This window comes from Schistocerca cancellata, chromosome 9 (genome assembly GCF_023864275.1).
Source record: "Schistocerca cancellata isolate TAMUIC-IGC-003103 chromosome 9, iqSchCanc2.1, whole genome shotgun sequence".
Taxonomy (NCBI): Eukaryota; Metazoa; Arthropoda; class Insecta; order Orthoptera; family Acrididae; genus Schistocerca; species Schistocerca cancellata.
This window is the reverse complement of record NC_064634.1, coordinates 37,303,774-37,322,605: the sequence shown is the minus strand read 5'-3', so window position 1 is coordinate 37,322,605 and position 18,832 is coordinate 37,303,774. Positions and strand designations below refer to the sequence as shown.

General features: G+C 44.0%; 1 protein-coding gene across 1 annotated transcript in view; it reads right to left on the bottom strand.

Moving 5' to 3' along the window:
- Positions 1-2,936: 2,936 nt before the first annotated feature.
- Positions 2,937-18,832, bottom strand: part of LOC126100502 (pacifastin-like protease inhibitor cvp4) — a 144,220-nt gene continuing 128,324 nt past the window's right edge. The window contains exons 3-4 of the mRNA XM_049911113.1: positions 6,396-6,524; positions 2,937-3,200 (exon numbers count right to left, since the gene is read on the bottom strand). Of these exons, the coding sequence (XP_049767070.1) occupies positions 3,178-3,200; positions 6,396-6,524 (152 nt within the window). The 3' untranslated portion in view covers positions 2,937-3,177. The remainder of the gene's footprint in view (positions 3,201-6,395; positions 6,525-18,832) is intronic.

Genomic DNA, 18,832 nt, shown 5'->3' with positions numbered 1-18,832 from the left:
ACAATCTTTTCCGTTTCCATGTTTAAAGATTGGTGTGATTACTGCTTTTGTCCAGTCTGATGGAACCTGTCCCGACTCCCAGGCCATTTCAATTATCCTGTGTAGCCATTTAAGACCTGACATTCCACTGTATTTGATGAGTTCTGACTTAATTTCATCCACCCCAGCCGCTTTATTGCACTGCAATCTATTGACCATTTTTTCCACTTCCTCAAATGTGATCCTATTTCCATCATCATTCCTATCCCATTCTACCTCGAAATCTGAAACATTGCTGATCGCATTTTCACCTACATTGAGCAACTCTTCAAAATATTCCCTCCATGTGCCCAAGGCATCCACAGGATTCACCAGCAGTTTTCCTGACCTGTCCTAAATACTTGCCATTTCCATCTTACCTCCCTTTCGAAGACTGCTAATTACACTCCAGAATGGTTTTCCAGCAGCTTCACCCATAGTCTCCAACTTGTTTCCAAAGTCTTCCCACGATTTCTTATTCGATGCTGCAATTACTTACTTTATCTTCGTAAACTTTTCTGAGAGGTTTCATAAATGCCACGTCCAATGGTTGAAGACGGTGTGAGCAGTGTGGTGGCAAACACAACAAGACAACCCCATTTTCGCGGGCCACATCTGTCAGTTCTAAATTCTTGATATGCGTTTTGTGGCCGTCCAATATGACAAGCATTGGTCTTTCCTTTGACGCTCCAGTAAATACAATAAATTTCTTAAACCAAGTCAAAAACAGTTCTTTCGTCATCCAACCAGTTTCTTGGACTTCTGCCCAGGCACCAGGGGGCAGGCCAGTCTCAAACGCTTGTTGCATTCGTTTTCGAGGATAAATTAACATAGGTGGTACGTAGCACCCCGACGCTGAAACACAGATTTCTGCAGTCTCAGTCTGGCCTCTTTCTGCTGAAGTAACTGCTCCCACGTGTCTGCGCCCTTTCAAAGCAACCACCTTTGTGTGACATTTTGGAATGACTGTTAAATCAGTCTCATCGCAATTGAAAATTCTGTCTCCCGTAAACTTGAATGTGTCTAATTGACTTTCTAACAGATCGAGAAACCGATCTACAGCAACTCGATTAAACTCAATTGCTCGTGCGATTGATGTGGTCTCTGGTTTTCGTATTGTTAAGGCAGGATATCGTGCAAGAAACCCATTTAACCAATCTCTTCCAGCAGATTTGGCTGCAGTATTAGATGGATGTTTGATGTTGCTTCGTTCAGCTAGCTGAAAAGCAAGTTGACAAATTTCTTTAAGTGTTAGGCCAAAATACTGTCCTTCCATCTGCGTTAAGTAGTCTTTAAGTTCTGCCGCTTGTTCTGGGGTAAACACACTAGTGATTGGTCCTAACCTTTTCACAACTGTATAGCCAGGATTAGCACGTTTATTTGCCACATGTCGTTCAATCGTTGTCTGTGGCATGTTGAACCGACGAGCAGTCCTGAAAGAACCCATATGACCCTCTATAACAGCATTTACAGCGCCTTCCATTGACTCCAATGACCAATCTTGCCTAGACGCTTGTCGCCGATACTTGCGAATCATCTGAAATAAAACACGTGGAATGTACTATTGAGTCAGATCATTCCTGGTAATCTATATTATGTAGTAAATACCATATTTCCAATAGTCAGTCATTAAAGCATAGCAAGAATACTGACTTAGCACGTTTTGTGTATTTTTATTCACCATATAGCCTAAGGCATACTTTGTAATTAATTAGGAAACGTTGGAATAACGAATACCATTCTATTTACAATTGTATTCAACGTATAATGTACGTGCTCAAAACCCGCAGCGAGGTAAAAACATGAGACGATAAGAACATAATGGTTGGACAAACAGTAGGGGCAAGACGGGGAAGCTCCCCATCTTGCCCCACCCCGTCTTGCCCCCTACCATGCTGTCAGGTTATGTTACGCCTACATGAACACTATTTAGTGAACATTGACTACTGATACAGCAGTTTACTGTTAATAAGACGTACTATTCAGTGCTATATATACAGTCTGGACAAATATTCACTAAAGACATGTTTTAGGACCTCGAAAGGTGTAAAACATTGCAAATCAGCATAACAATTATACGTACCTTGCTAAGCTCACAGTAACCGCCGAGAAACTAAGGTTCACCAATGTCAACACACTGGGACCTGTGTATTGATGATGTTGACGTAGCTATCCACAGATGGCAGCACTCTAACTGTAGCTTATAGCCCTTCCCCGTCTTATCCCACCTCCCCGACTTGCCCTGCCTTCCCCTATATATATATTGTGTGTGTGTGTGTGTGTGTGTGCGTGTGTGTGTGTGTGTGTGTGTGTGTGTATGTGTCTGTGTGCGTGTGTGTGTGTGTGTGTGTTTTTGTGTCTTTTACATGGTTTATTAGCTTCATCTTTTTCACTGTTCTGTCTGTTCATGGTTTATATTGTTGTGTGAGGGTAAATGTTGGGATTTTTCTGTGATTTATGTCTGGCCTCATAGGTGTACTTACATTGTGTACTTTCAGAAGGCTCCTGAGTGTCAGAGCATTAGGCAGTCTTTAGTAGCTTCAGTACAATCTGTTTCTGGTCTGACAGTTTTGTGATTTTATTTTATTTAATGATTTCTTAAGTTTTGCTACTGTAGTGTTGTTTATCCATGAGAACCACTGTATTACCTATGACAGCCTACATTATGCCTATTTTTTTCTCTTTGTATTTCTTGTCTAAGGGTTTTCAGAGTTCCAGATTCTGTGGTTGGGAAAGACATCTTCTCATATGAATACATGTATGCAGAAGATCGTGTGTGGCCTGTGGAATGCCATCCCATGTAATACAATTCTGAGACTTAGTGTGGAAGGATGAAGGGAAAAATTTGAGATTTTTACAATTTGTGTTGTGGTCAGCAGCATATTCTTCAATGTTCAGATTAAGCAAAGTAATTTAATACATTTTATATATTATATTTATATATAATATAACTTTACAAGGATACACCACAAACAATAAAATATAACTTTTTCTATTTTTTTGTGATAGTACAATAACTTATTGTATCTTAAAACTTAGTAGTAAAAATTGCAGTTATTTTATGTCCAAGAGTATGATTTCAGAATTTACAGACTTTCTCTTTACAGCAATACGTTTATAGCAGAATGTAATTTAATTCACAGTCATCACAGAAGAATGCTAGTAGACAGTGTAGTCTTGTACTGTAAGAATAATAAGTAAGTCAGATATGCAAAAAAGCAGTGAGTACCTTCTTCATTTATAGCTAAAAGTATTTTCAGAGACTTTACATTATTTCAACACACTGCCATCTGTACACATAGTTAGCAATATTAAGTGATTTTATTGTAAATATGTTTATATTTAAAGCTCCCAGTTGGCCATTATATTGAGCAGAGTATAACATAATCGCCCTGTTTTTATGATACTTGAGCCCTTCTGTTCTGCAATTTGCACCAGACAACACAGTGGCAACCACAAATAATGTGATGTTATTCTTTCCCATTACGTTATAGTGTTAAGTCGTGCACCATGCATTGAGTTGAAGTCACATGCAGTTTAGTGGCCACCACATTTATTTCCATGTTAAAACTGTTGCCAAACAGTTATACAAATAGGTTAATGATACAAATGTTGTTAAATATTTTATCATCAGGTAATAAAAGTTCATTGGAAGTGCAGAAGTGATTGTTATAATGTAGCACACAATTTTAACATACTTACACATATAATTTTACTTTTTGAACAGCTGTTACACACTTTTAAAGCTAGTGTTATCACAGGCATAAGCTATCATTTGCAATAATTTATAATGCCAAGGAAAGTGCTGTGTGTAGTAGTTTTGCTGAGGACTGATTACCTCTGAATATTTTCTTGTGTTCCACTACTAAGAAACAGTGAAACGCTTTTGAGGAACGTTTGAGAGGAACTGACGTAATATATCAATAGCATTGATGTTTGAAGCAAGTAAATGCTGTGCAAAACTTTTAAGTATAAATATAAATTACATTGTAGAAATACAGAGTTACAGATTAAACGAAATTTGGTAATAGTTTTTATGCTGTAAATTGTTTCTATCTGTTACTGAGCAAAGTGCAAAAAGCTAGATGAACTTAACAATGGCCTTCCTTTTCAGAATGAGTGAAAGGATCCATTTACCTGGTAAAAGCCACATCTTCTCCTGATGGAAAAATAATGTGGCTCATCATTAATTCATGATACATAGATAGTCTGGAATATAGTTGGATCTAAACACTGACGGAAAGAACATTTTGTGTAAATTGCGCTAAAATATTTTACTGTCAGTGAAAATGTATGTGTATGGCGTCTGAGAACTGCATGTATTTGAGCGTGAGAGAACTGAAATTTGCTTGCATATTATGATGTTGCGTCCTGAAAGAATAAAAAAAGTCTACATTTGCCTTAACTGGCTTATATGTTCACCTACTCTTACTGAAAGCGAACTGTTTTCACTTTGGGATGGTTTGTTGTATAAAAAATGATCTTAGTAAAACCTACAGATACAGATGCTGACAGACTGCTGTGGCTGCATTAAATAGACTACATCTCACGGATGTCCAATGAAGAGCCTTCAAATTAGGAATACTCTGTCGTAGCAGCTGTGCCTAGATTTGAAGGGACGTTGTATTTACTGTGTCATGCTGCAGAGACATTAATTTGTCGATGAAAGGCTAAAACAATATCAGAAATGTCGAAATATGGCCTGTAACACCTGTATTTGTAAATATTTTTCTGTGATGGCTTAAAAAGTCAGTTTAAAAACAATATTAGTAATGAGAATCCTTATACACGACACGAAAATAGGACCTTCCGACCTGTATGTAACTAATATAAATTTTTGAAACATTTATTGTCTCTCACAAGTTCTTTTTTCAGAAATGACTATCATATGCTGCGTATCCATGTATAACGCTCAGAATACCAATAAAAATGAAAATGTCATTGATCAATGTGTTACTGAACCAGCATACTGTTCCTTGATATGGTTATTACCAAGAAGAAAACTGCCACTGTGATTATGAACTTGAAAAATAAAGTACCTAACGTGCCAATTGGCAGATAAATGGGATCATGATAGAGACAAAAATTAGATCTGCGACTGTATGGGCAGCACTTCAAAGAAACTGAGATAACTGAAAGGTCTTTGCGATCTTCATCTTACCACACTGTGGCAAACTGTACTGTAGCACGTTTGCCAATGGAGTAGAATCCTGCACAATCATAACCTCCTTAAGGAACAGACTGAAGTGTCCTTTCCTGTTGAACAGTTCATATGGAAAGACGATGAAGTTTTATTATTGAACAGTTCATACGGAAAGAAACGTGAATGTCTCTCAGACGATGAAATTTTATTAGCAAAACAGCGAAACCTGTTTCGTAGGCTTTGACGACATCTTTCGCTCATTAATTACTGAAGGCATGGTAAACTTGAAATGACCCGATGTAACTTCACGAAAATTTCTTATGCCCTCCCTTTAAGCATTCAAACCAAACTGAATTTGAAAAAGAAAAGAAATCGCTACATATCTGTTTTCCACGTGCAACATTTCTTCACAGTATTAAGGTCCTGATGTAGAAAGGCATTGAGACTAAGTGTTTAGAAGCAAACAAGCAAGGAATCTTAGAGTTTAACTGTTCTCAAACTTTTTTTCCTTGCTTGAATACACTATTCTTAAACATTGCTATCATAGGTTGTCTATTTTTAATTTGTGTGAGTAGTATAGGGTAATAAAAACCAAGCTATCTGCAGATTTCAGTTTTCGACCTCCATTTTTCGTCAAATATTTTAAGTAGATTTATTTTGATTGTAACCAAAATAGCAGTTTGTTACCGGCGTGATTACTCAAATGTTGATCTGAAAAGTATATTACGGCACCAACATTTAAAAAGAGGGAGAACACAAAAGATTCAGTTACAGTATTCAATGATGTCGACAAACTTATCACTGAAGTCGGAAGGTAACTCACAAGTTTTGTCATTAGCAGCAACCAAAGAAAAGTAGTAAAATGTTAGCAGTGGCAACCACTATTTTCTTTGTTCGGTGTGACTATAAAACGAGTCAAGGTGTGAGATTGATATCGCACTAGTAGAAATCTTGAATGGGTATTGTATCGTTTTAGAAGAAAGGAAATGTATAAAATTATTTTGTAGGGGTCGTATAACTGGTTCGTGTTACCGATTTTTTTTTATGTTAAGCGTCTTCACTTGAAACATTTTGCACTGTGCATACGTTTTGTTTTTATAACGGACATCTGCTTTTGTGTTTATATGCTTGTAGGTGCCTGCGTGTGGTTCATTAGTGACTATGAGGTACATGATACGGGTAACGACAGGTGTTCAGGCACTGAGGTGCTTGGGAGGTCGCTAGTGACACTAACGTGGCTTGCCGGGGCACTGGGCGAACGTGCACGACGAGTGGGCCTTGATGCCGTCGGCGGAGCAGATGCAGAGGTTGCAGTCGTCCATGAAGCGGATGTTGGGGGCGCAGCGCTCCGCGTTGCCGCGAGCTGAAACACAAGAGCAACAGCGTCAGCACCTCTCCACGTCACCGCTGGTTCCGCAAGTGCGGTGTGAGCCTCTGAAGCAAAGTGTTAGTGGTCGTGAGTAGCCGAAAGCCGGCTTCATCCGCATGCTAGCCCAGGTTACGAGTTGGTGCGTTTCATATGCCCAGCTCTCACACAACGCTTCTCATACATAACGTAACGCACTGCAGTGGCCGCGTCAGAGGATACTTTGTACCAGTGTTAGCGGGTTGATGTGATATTCCATCACTGTATAGGTTCGGGAACAGTTGTGAGCTGACCAAATTACGCTACTGGCCATTAAAATTTCTACACATCGAAGATGACGGGCTACAGACGCGAAATTTAACCGACAGGAAGAAGATGCTGTGATATGCAGATGATTAGCTTTTCTGAGCATTCACACAAGGTTGGCGCCGGTGGCGACACCTACAACGTGCTGACACGAGGAACGTTTCCAACCGATTTCTCATACACATACAGCAGTTGACCGGCGTTGCCTGGTGAAACGTTGTTGTGATGCCTCGTGTAAAGAGGAGAAATGCGTACCATCACGTTTCCGACTTTGATGAAGGTCGGATTGTAGCCTATCGCGATTGCGGTTTATCGTATCAAAACATTTCTGCTCGCGTTGGTCAAGATCCAATGACTGTTAGCACAATATGGAATCTGTGGGTTCAGGAGGGTAAAACGGAAGCCGTGCTGGATCCCAACGGCCTCGTATCACTAGCAGTCGAGATGATAGGCATCTTATCCGCATGGCTGTAACGCATCGTGTAGCCACGTCTCGATCCCTGAGTCAACAGGTGGGGACGTTTGCAAGACAACAACCATCTGCACGAACAGTTCGACGACGTTTGCAGCAGCATGGACTGTCAGCTTGGAGACCATAGCTGCGGTTACCATTGACGCTGCATCACAGACAGGAGCGCCTGCGATGGTGTACTCAACGACGAACCTGGGTGCAAGAATGGCAAAACGTCACTTTTTCGGATGAATCCAGGTTCTGTTTACAACATCATGAAGGTCGCATCCGTATTTGGCGACATCGCGGTGAACGCACATTGGAAGCGTGTATTCGTCATCGCCATACTGGGCTATCACGCAGAGTGATGGTATGGGGTGCCATTGGTTACACGTCACCTCTTGTTTGCATTGACGGCACTTTGAACAGTGGACGCTACATTTCAGATGTGTTACGACCTGTGGCTCTACCATTCATTCGATCCCTGCGAAACCCTACAGTTCAGCAGGATAATGCACGACCGCATGTTGGAGATACTATACGGGCCTTTCTGGATACAAAAGATGTTCGACTGCTGCCCTGGTCAGCACATTCTCCAGATCTCTCACCAACTGAAAATGTCCTGTCAATGGTGGCCGAGCAACTGGTTCGTCACAATACGCCAGTCACTACTCTTGATGAACTGCGGTATCATCTTGAAGCTGCATGGGCAGCTGTAGCTAAACGTGCCATCCAAGCTCTGTTTCAGTCAATGCCAAGGCGTATCAGGGCCGTTAATACGGCCAGAGATGGTTGTTCTGGGTACTGATTTCTCAGGCTCTATGCACCCAGATTGCGTGAAATTGTAATCACACGTCAGTTCTAGTATAATATATTTGACCAATGAATAGCCGTTTATCATCTGCATTTCTTCTTGGTGTAGCAATTTTAATGGCCAGTAATGTAATTATTGAACTATGTTACACGTAAAGAAAGTCATCCAGAGCTCAACTCCAATCGTACGTAGAAGTTTGATAAGAAGAACTACCTGAAAAAAAAGCAAATGGAAAAGACAGACAGAAACAGTAAAGGCAGCTTATGACGTAAAAATATATTTTCACACTGACAGTCAATATTCCTCTGTTCGTACCCTAACCCCTCTAATGCTCAGGTTTTCTCCGCGAGATACAACAGTAGTAGCGTCACTGTCGGAGTCCTCCTTCCATACCAGCGTATCGGACAAAACAGTCACAGGCAACGTTACGATAATACCGTGTGTCACCGCCTCTAACCTAGATAATGGCCTAGATTAAGTGAGAGTCGAGAAGATTGTTCAGGAATGCCATAACCAGCAGAAACCTTTAATCTATGATGGCCTCCCGTGAATACACTGAATTGTGGGGATGGTGACTGCTAGGTTTCATCCGCTGCATAAAATAGACCTAGTCATTTTCTATGGGATTAAGATCGGGTAATTTAGTGCACCTGTCAAAGTGCAGTACGGTGCCCAAGTGTTCGTCAAATCAGAAGAAAATCTGCAGTCATGTGAATACGATATCTGTCATCTTGGAACTCGCGCGTGTCTTCAGTATACTGCAGAGAGGTCACTATTTTTTGGTCGTTACTGCAGAAACTAGGAGCTCAGCCGCAGCAGTTGCAGAAATCATAAGCGGCTGCCATCACCGAGGGCTGCTTACACACTCAAAGATAACAAGAGAAAGAAAAGAAAGGATGCACCGCGAAGGAATTATCCGAATCGGACGGAAATCGTTTGTTTCATTTACAGTCAAAGAAATTATTACAAATTGCGTGCTTTACTCAAGAGAAAGATTTTCAGAAATTAAGGAAGCCACTAACTCGTTGGTCCACCACTAGCGCTTATGCAAGCAGTTATTCAGCTTGGCACTGATTTCCAGAGTTGTTGGATCTTCGCTGATCCATTATGGATCGTGGGACGACGGCTGTCATGAACTTTTTGATGCAATAATTTACCAACAGCCGTATGTATTGCAGAAATTTATTTTATTTTATGAACTTCTATGTGATACCAGTCTCGGCATTACATTGATGCCATCTTCAGGCCCCACTCGTCATAGTCGTAAAATCACTATACACGGAAGGAGCCATATAACTGGATCGGTGAATCAATTCGTCCAGCTGGCCACCAAGAGCTATTGCAGGACGAATTGATTCACGGATCCAGTTATATGGCTCCTTCCGTGTATAGTGATTTTACGACTATGACGAGTGGGGTCTGAAGATGGCATCAATATAATGCCGTAACTGGTAGCACATAGAAATTCATAAAATAAAATATATTTCTACAAAACATACGGCTGTTGGTGAATTATTGCATCAAGAAGAGTTGTTGGATGTCCTGAGGGATATCGTTCCAACTTCTGTCCAATTGGTGTGTTAGAGCGTCGATAACCCGAGCTAGTTGGAGGGCTCCCACCATAATGTTCCAGATGTCGGAACTGGGGAGAGATCTGGCAACATATCTGGCCAAGGTAGAGTTTGCCAAGCACAAAGGCTAGGTGTAGAAATTCTCGTCGTGTGCGGACGGGTATTACGTTGCTGAAATGTACGCCCAGAATAGCTTGCCGTGAAAAGCAACAAATCGGAGCAGAGAATATCATCGATTCACCAATGTGCTGTACGAGTGGCGCGGATGGGAACCAGATGGATCCTGCTATGAAACGAAATGGCACCTCAGACCGTCACTGCTGGTTGTCGGGCCATATGGCAGGCGCAGGTAAGTTTCGTATCCCACCACTCTCTGGGGCGTCTCCAGACACTTCTTTGCTGGTCATCGGGGATCAGTTCAAAGTGGGACTCATCTGGTCAATGAGTTTCCAAGCCTAAGACTGTCTCGAGACGCCTCGGACTGCGGTGGGTTAACATCCTGAGTGTCGCCTGTTAAATGGCCCGACAGCCAGGACTGATGGTCTTGGGCAGCTTTTCTTTTCAGAGCAGGACCCATTTGGTTGCCATTCGCCGCAGCCTTTTAGCACAGTGGTACGTCGACGACATTCTGTGCCCCATTTTGTTGCCCTTCATGGCAAGCCGTCCTTGGATTACACTACAGGCTATTAAAATTGCTACACCACGAAGATGACTTACTACAGACGCGAAATTTAACCGACAAGAAGAAGATGCTGAGATATGTAAATGATTAGCTTTTCAGAGCATTCACACAAGGTTGGCGACGGTCGTGACACCTACAACGTGCTGACATGAGGAAAGTTTACAACCGATTTCTCATACACAAACAGCAGTTGACCGGCGTTGCCTGATGAAACGTTGTTGTGATGCCTCGTGTAAGGAAGAGAAATGCGTACGATCACGTTTCCGACTTTGATAAAGGTCGGATTGTAGCCTATCGCGGTTGCGGTTTATCGTATCGCGACATTGCTGCTCGCGTTGGTCGAGATCCAATGACTGTTAGCAGAATATGGAATCGGTGGGTTCAGGAGGGTAATACGGAACGCCGTGCTGGATCCCAACGGCCTCGCATCACTAACAGTCGAGATGACAGGCGTCTTATCCGCATGGCTGTAACGGATCGTGCAGCCACGTCTCGATGCCTGTGTCAACAGATGGGGACGTTTGCAAGACAACATCCATTTGCACGAACAGTTCGACAACGTTTGCAGCTGTATGGACTATCAGCTCGGAAACAATGGCTGCGGTCACCCTTGACGCTGCATCACAGTATCACCTACGGTGGTGTACTCAACGACGAACCTGGGCGCACAAGTGGCAAAACGTCACTTTTTCGAATGATTACAGGTTCTGTTTACAGCATCATGATGGTCGAATCCGTATTTGGTGACATCGCGGTGAATGCACATTGGAAGCGTGTATTCGTCATCGCCATACTGGGGTACCACACGGCGTAATGGTGTGGGGTGCCATTGGTTACACGTCTCGGTCACCTCTTGTTCGCATTGACGGCACTTTGAACAGTGGACGCTACATTTCAGATATGTTACGACCCGTGGATCTACCCTTCATTCTATCCCTGTGAAACTCTACATTTCAGCAGGATAATGCACGACCGCATGTTGCAGGTCCTGTACGGGCCTTTCTGGATAGAGAAAATATTCGACTGCTGCCATGGCCATTCTCCAGATCTCTCACCAATTGAAAACGTCTGGTCAATGGTGGCCGAGCAACTGGCTCGTCACAATACGCCAGTCACTATTCTTGATGAACTGTGGTATCGTGTTGAAGCTACATGGGCAGCTGTACCTGTACACGCCATCCAAGCTGTGTTTGACTCAATTTCCATGCGTATCAAGGCCGTTATTACGAGCAGAGGTGGTTGTTCCGGTACTGATTTCTCAGGATCTATGCACCCAAATTGCGTGAAAACGTAATCACATTTCAGTTCTAGTATAATATATTTGACCAATGAATAGCCGTTTATCATCTGCATTTCTTCTTGGTGTACCCATTTTAATGTCTAGTTGTGTACATTTCAGCAGGATATACCTTGTACGGCTGGTGCCTGATGACCCAGCGCACGCGCCACACAGGACTGCCTTGCGGGTTGCCGCCTCAAAAGGACGCGACTTAACTGCGCCTTACGCTATGGCGCCACTACCTCCGGACACAGCCGGCACTATTTCGCATCCGCGAAGCCAAGCGACGCCAGCCACTACCTGGTACCCATACTCCAGGGACGCCGTCGTAGGTCCGCCGCCAGCAGCTCGGCATCAGTCGGCCACCGAAACTGATGCCGAGTCTGATTCTGAGTAAACGATTACTCTACGATGCACCGATACCGGAACAAGACAACAGCAGTGACTGCGACCGATTCTGTCCTTGCAGAGTAACCTTTCAGAATTGTACTAAACGACTGACAGTTATTCGTATTAGATCAGGACGATCTCTGTCTCTCTTTTTTTCATACAGAATCTAGCATCTTCTCTCCCTGTTCCACTCCCAACAGGACGAGGGAAAAATGACTTCCTATATGCCTCTGTACGAGCCCTAATCTCTCTTATCTTTGTGGTCTTTCCGCGAAATATAAGTTGGCGGCAGTAAAACTGTACTGCGGTCAGCCTCAAATCCTGGTTCTCTAAAGTTCCTCAGTAGCGATTCACGAAAAGAACGCCTCCTTTCCTCCAGAGACTCCCACCCGAGTTCCTGAAGTATTTCAGTAAAACTCGCGTGATGATCAAACCTACCAGTAACAAATCTAGCAGCCCGCCTCTGAATTGCTTCTGTGTCCTCCCTAAATCCAACCTGATAGGAATCCCAAATGCTCGAGCAGTACTCAAGAGTAGGTCGTATTAGTGTTTTTCAAGCGGTCTCCTTTACAGATGAACCATATCTTCCCAAAACTCTATCAATGAACCGAAGACGACTATCCGCCTTCCCCACAACTGCCATTACATGCTTGTCCCACTTCATATCGCTCTGCAATGTAACGCCCAAATATTTAATCGACGTGACTGTGTCAAGCGCTACACTACTAATGGAGTATTCAAATATTACGGGATTCTTTTTCCTATTCATCTGCATTAATTTACATTTATCTACACTCCTGGAACACCGTGAATTCATTGTCCCAGGAAGGGGAAACTTTATTGACACATTCCTGGGGTCAGATACATCACATGATCACACTGACAGAACCACAGGCACATAGACACAGGCAACAGAGCATGCACAATGTCGGCACTAGTACAGTGTATATCCACCTTTCGCAGCAATGCAGGCTGCTATTCTCCCATGGTCTCCCATGGAGACGATCGTAGAGATGCTGGATGTAGTCCTGTGGAACGGCTTGCCATGCCATTTCCACCTGGCGCCTCAGTTGGACCAGCGTTCGTGCTGGACGTGCAGACCGCGTGAGACGACGCTTCATCCAGTCCAAAACATGCTCAATGGGGGACAGATCCGGAGATCTTGCTGACCAGGATAGTTGAATTACACCTTCTAGAGCACGTTGGGTGGCACGGGATACATGCGGACGTGCATTGTCCTGTTGGAACAGCAAGTTCCCTTGCCGGTCTAGGAATGGTAGAACGATGGGTTCGATGACGGTTTGGATGTACCGTGCACTATTCAGTGTCCCCTCGACGATCACCAGTGGTGTACGGCCAGTGTAGGAGATCGCTCCCCACACCATGATGCCGGGTGTTGGCCCTGTGTGCCTCGGTCGTATGCAGTCCTGATTGTGGCGCTCACCTGCACGGCGCCAAACACGCATACGACCATCATTGGCACCAAGGCAGAAGCGACTCTCATCGCTGAAGACGACACGTCTCCATTCGTCCCTCCATTCACGCCTGTCGCGACACCACTGGAGGCGGGCTGCACGATGTTGGGGCGTGAGCGGAAGACGGCCTAACGGTGTGCGGGACCGTAGCCTAGCTTCATGGAGACGGTTGCGAATGGTCCTCGCCGATACCCCAGGAGCAACAGTGTCCCTAATTTGCTGGGAAGTGGCGGTGCGGTCCCCTACGGCACTGCGTAGGATCCTACGGTCTTGGCGTGCATCCGTGCGTCGCTGCGGTCCGGTCCCAGGTCGACGGGCACGTGCACCTTCCGCCGACCACTGGCGACAACATCGATGTACTGTGGAGACCTCACGCCCCACGTGTTGAGCAATTCGGCGGTACGTCCACCCGGCCTCCCGCATGCCCACTATACGCCCTCGCTCAAAGTCCGTCAACTGCACATACGGTTCACGTCCACGCTGTCGCGGCATGCTACCAGTGTTAAAGACTGCGATGGAGCTCCGTATGCCACGGCAAACTGGCTGACACTGACGGCGGCGGTGCACAAATGCTGCGCAGCTAGCGCCATTCGACGGCCAACACCGCGGTTCCTGGTGTGTCCGCTGTGCCGTGCGTGTGATCATTGCTTGTACAGCCCTCTCGCAGTGTCCGGAGCAAGTATGGTGGGTCTGACACACCGGTGTCAATGTGTTCTTTTTTCCATTTCCAGGAGTGTATATTTAGAGTTACCTGCCATTCCTTACATGAATCACAATTCCTGTCCAAGTCATCTTGTATCCTCCTACAGTCACTCAACGACAACACCTTCCCGTACACCACAGCATCATCAACAAACAGCCGCACACTGCTATCCACCCTATCCAAATATCATTTATGTAGATATAAAACAACAGCGGACATACCATACTTCCCTGGGGCACTCCAGATGATACCCTCACCTCCAATGAACACTCACCATCGAGGATAAGGTACTGGCTTCTATTACTTAAGAACTCTTCGAGCCACTCACATATTTGGGAACCAATCCCATATGCTCGTACCTTAGGAGTCTGCAGTGGGGCACCGAGTCAAACGCTTTCCGGAAGTCAAGGAATATGGCATCCGTCTGATACCCTTCATCCATGGTCCGCAAGATATCATGTGAAAAAGGGGCGAGTTGCGTTTGGCAGTAGCCATGCTTTCTAAAACCGTGCTAATGCATGGACAGCAATATTCTTTTGTTCATGTTTTCTTCTTGCTTATAGCAATAAACTTCTATTGCTCACTTCTACCTGGCCACCTACTTGTTTTCTGCGTGCACCATCCCACAGGGGGTACTTTAAGACAATGTCCGCCTGCGCACGGTGTACGTTTCTACTGCCATGCTTCGTGCTTGCCAAACCCTTCCTCGGCCAGCAAGATCGCCTGGTTTCTCCCAAACTGAGAAGGTTTGTAGCATTATGGGCAGGATCCTCGAGTCAGCTTTGGATTTTGACGATCTAACGCGTCAGTTGGACAGAATTTGGCACGATATTCTTCAGGAGGACGGTATTTCGGTTAGTAGTGGCTATGTCTGCTGGTTTTCTGTCCACTTCCAGAACAAAAAATTTCGTCATGTCATTTATAGTTCAAACATGTGGGCAAATAATACTTCATGAATAATTAGTACAGCGACGTTACTGATTATACTCCATTAATATTGTGGTTTCTATAGAACTTTTACCGCTGTTTATCGCGTTTTCTTTAACTAGTTCCTTTAACGACCAGTTTATGCAAAAACCAATCGTCACAGGGACATTTAGGAGATGCGGGAAAACCTTATACAGAGGAATAATACTTCGAACTGTCATAGACTTTTATCAGTCCAGACATAGTCTCGGAATATCTTATTCATGCAAACATTTACATTGTTTAAGGATTGCTACATAGTTTATATGCCATAGTTAGTTGTTTCAGATTGTAATGAGATGGGAACGCTTTTGAAAATCATTGTAACCTCTACAAGCGTTAGGGACTAACTCATCTCTAATTACGTGTTTTTCCAGTTTTTGCAGTATCATGGTGTGATGTTGCATCGCACTGATTGCCCTAAAGAAGAATGTTGTCTAGTGGTCTCTCGTGGTATCCACTTTGTATAGTCGAAACGACTTACTGCAAGGCGATTAGAGGACCCGCTAGACAGCTACGTTATGTTAGTTGCATGCAAATCAGGCTGATCACAATTCAGGCCTTTCGGATACTTTTGCGCATGATAGTACATTACACCTTTCCAACGGTAACGTACAGCAGAATTGTCGACCGAAGAAATGTGCCGATTAGTTGAAAGAAATCATAGATTAGTCGGGCTACGGTAAGGGTAACACATGTAACACACAAAACTATCGTCCATCTGTTATAGAATCTTATAAGATATTCTGAACTCACACGTCACGTGGTACTTTAACAGAATGACCTCCATACCAGCCACCATGGATTCCGAAAACATCAGTCATGAGTAACCCAACACAAGACATCTAGAAAACTACCAATCGAAGCAGTCAGGGAAGTTCAGTATTTCTCAACTTTCCAAAAGCATTTGACTGAACATAGCACGCTATTCTGGATGACGAGTCATTGAAAGATGTAGAACTAAGTGGAGACATGCTCCTTGAAGGTATGTGGGAACACAGTGTTCAGAAATGTAAAATTGTGTATTTTACAAAACGAGATAAGGTAGTATTCTGTAACTACACCATGGGCGAGTCACAAATGAAATCAGTGAACGCATATATATGGAATAATAGCATTAACTCAGTCACGGGTAAAGCAGTTGCAAGGCTCGATTCACTTGCCAGATTCCGGAGAAATATAAATTCTCTACAAAGTCGTTTCGGTACACAGCACTCGTACGAGCCGTACTATTAGGTTGGTGCATAAGTTGTAGCGTTTATGAGTAAGTTTAATAAACACAAGAGACACTCGTAACATAGACCTGAGTCATCAACAATATATTCTCCTTCACTATTCCTGAACACTGAGAGTTACTAATGTCACAGCGATCCTCGTTAAAACGAGATAACCGTTTTCATGACAAGGCATTATTCCAAACCAGGGTGCAAATGTTTCCGGTTTCTTATGCTGTTGTCACCCTTCTATGAACTCAGACCGAAGAATATATCGGAAGTGTTACGATTTCATCCACTTGGCACGCTATTTTCTAGTATCCACAGCTCCACTTACTACACTATGTGATCAAAAATATCTGGACACATGGCTGAAAATAACTTACAAGTTCGTGGCACCCTCCATCGGTAATGCTGGAATTGAATATATTGTTGGCCCACCCTTAGCCTTGATGACAGCTTCCACTCTCGGGCATATATTCAGTCAGGTGCTGGAAGGTTTCTTGGGGAATGGCACCTCACTCTTCACGGAGTGCTGCACTGAGAAGATGTATCGATGTCGGTCGGTGAGGCCTGGTACGAGGTCGGCATTCCAAAACATCCCATTACAGGTATGTTATTGTCGTGTAACCACTCTGCCACAGGTCGTGCACATGTGCTCGTACGTGATGAAAGCTGCAATCGCGACCTCCGCATTGCTCTTCAACAGGTGAAGCAAGAAGGTGCTTAAAACATCAATGTAGCTCTATGCTGTGATAGTGCCACGCAAAAAACCACGGTGTGCAAACACCTCCATTAAAATCTCGACCGCACCATAACACCACCGACTCCGAATTTTACTGTTGGCACTACACACGCTGGCAAATGACGTTCACCGGGCATTCGCCACAACCACATACTGCCATCGGATCGCCACATTGTGTACCGTGTTTCGTCACTCCAAACAACGTTTTTACACTGTTCAATCTTCCAGTGGTTACGCTCCTTACATCAAGGGAGGCGTCGTGTGGCATTTACCGGCGTGATGTGTGGCTTACGAGCAGCCGCTCGACCGTTAAATCCGTTTTCTCACCTCTAGCCTAACTGTCATAGTACTTGCAGTGGATCCTGATGCAGTTTGGAATTCCTGTGTGATGGTCTGGATAGATGTCTGCCTATTACACATTACGAGCCTCTTTAACTGTCGGCGGTCTCTGTCAGTCAGCATACGAGGTCGGCCTGTAAGTTTTTGTGCTCAACGCGCCCCTTGACGTTTTCACTTCACTGTCACATGGGAAACGGTGGACCTAGGGATGTTTAGGAGTGTGTATATCTCGCGTACAGACGTATGACACAAGTGACACTCAATCACTTCACCACGTTCGAAGTCCGTGAGTTCCGCGGAGCGCCCCATTCTGCTCTCTCACGATGTTTGATGACTACTGATTTCGCTGATATGGAGTACCTGTCAGTGGGTGGCAGCACAATGCACCTAGTATGAAAACCGAATGTTTTGGGGCGTGTCCGGATACTTTTGATCACATGTTGTATTTCCGAATGCCAAAGTGACAATATGTAAAATCAAATACCAACAGTGAATCACAAACAAAAAAAACCCGATAATCAATAAATACACCAGTAGCAACCTGAATATGAGGGTGCAAAACAAAAACGCTACGAAGTTAAGCACCAACCCAAAGAAATTCGGGATCAGGACGGTTCAAACCGTCCTGTCATCCTGATTTACGTACCCAGTGATTTCTATAAATCGCATCAGATAAATGGCGGGATGGTTCCCTTGAAAGGCCGAGTTCGTTTCCCATCCCTTCCTTACTCGATGGAAAAGATGACCTCACTGTTTGATCTCCTTTCCCAAATCATCCAACCAATCAATGATTGCTCAATCGTGTGAGATCTGTGACAAGAGGGGCTAACGGGAAATGTAGAACGTGTGCAAATAAGGCCAGCACGAATCGTCACAAGTCTTATTGATTGGTGGAATAGTATCGCAGAGATGTTGGAGAAATCTGAACTGGCAGCCGCCTCGAGATAGATCCCAAATATCCCGCGAAAGCCTCTTAGGAAGCTTCCAGGCCCGGTACTATATGAGGAATCTAGGAATAAACTATCATTCCCTGCGTGCCGCTCCGTCGGAGCTGGCAACACATGCGTACAGTATGCATTAAATGAGTATGGGCCAAGCAAGATCGTAAGAGATGAAAAAGAGCCACCGTGGTACAACAACCGAGTTAGAAAACTGCTGCGGAAGCAAAGGCATCTTCACAGCAAACATAAACATAGCCAAAGCCTCGCAGACAAACAAAAATTACGCGAAGCGAAATGTAGTGTGAGGAGGGTTATGCGAGAGGCGTTCAATGAATTCGAAAGTAAAGTTCTATGTACTGACTTGGTAGAAAATCTTAAGAAATTTTGGTCTTATGTCAAAGCGGTAGGTGGATCAAAACAAAATGTCCA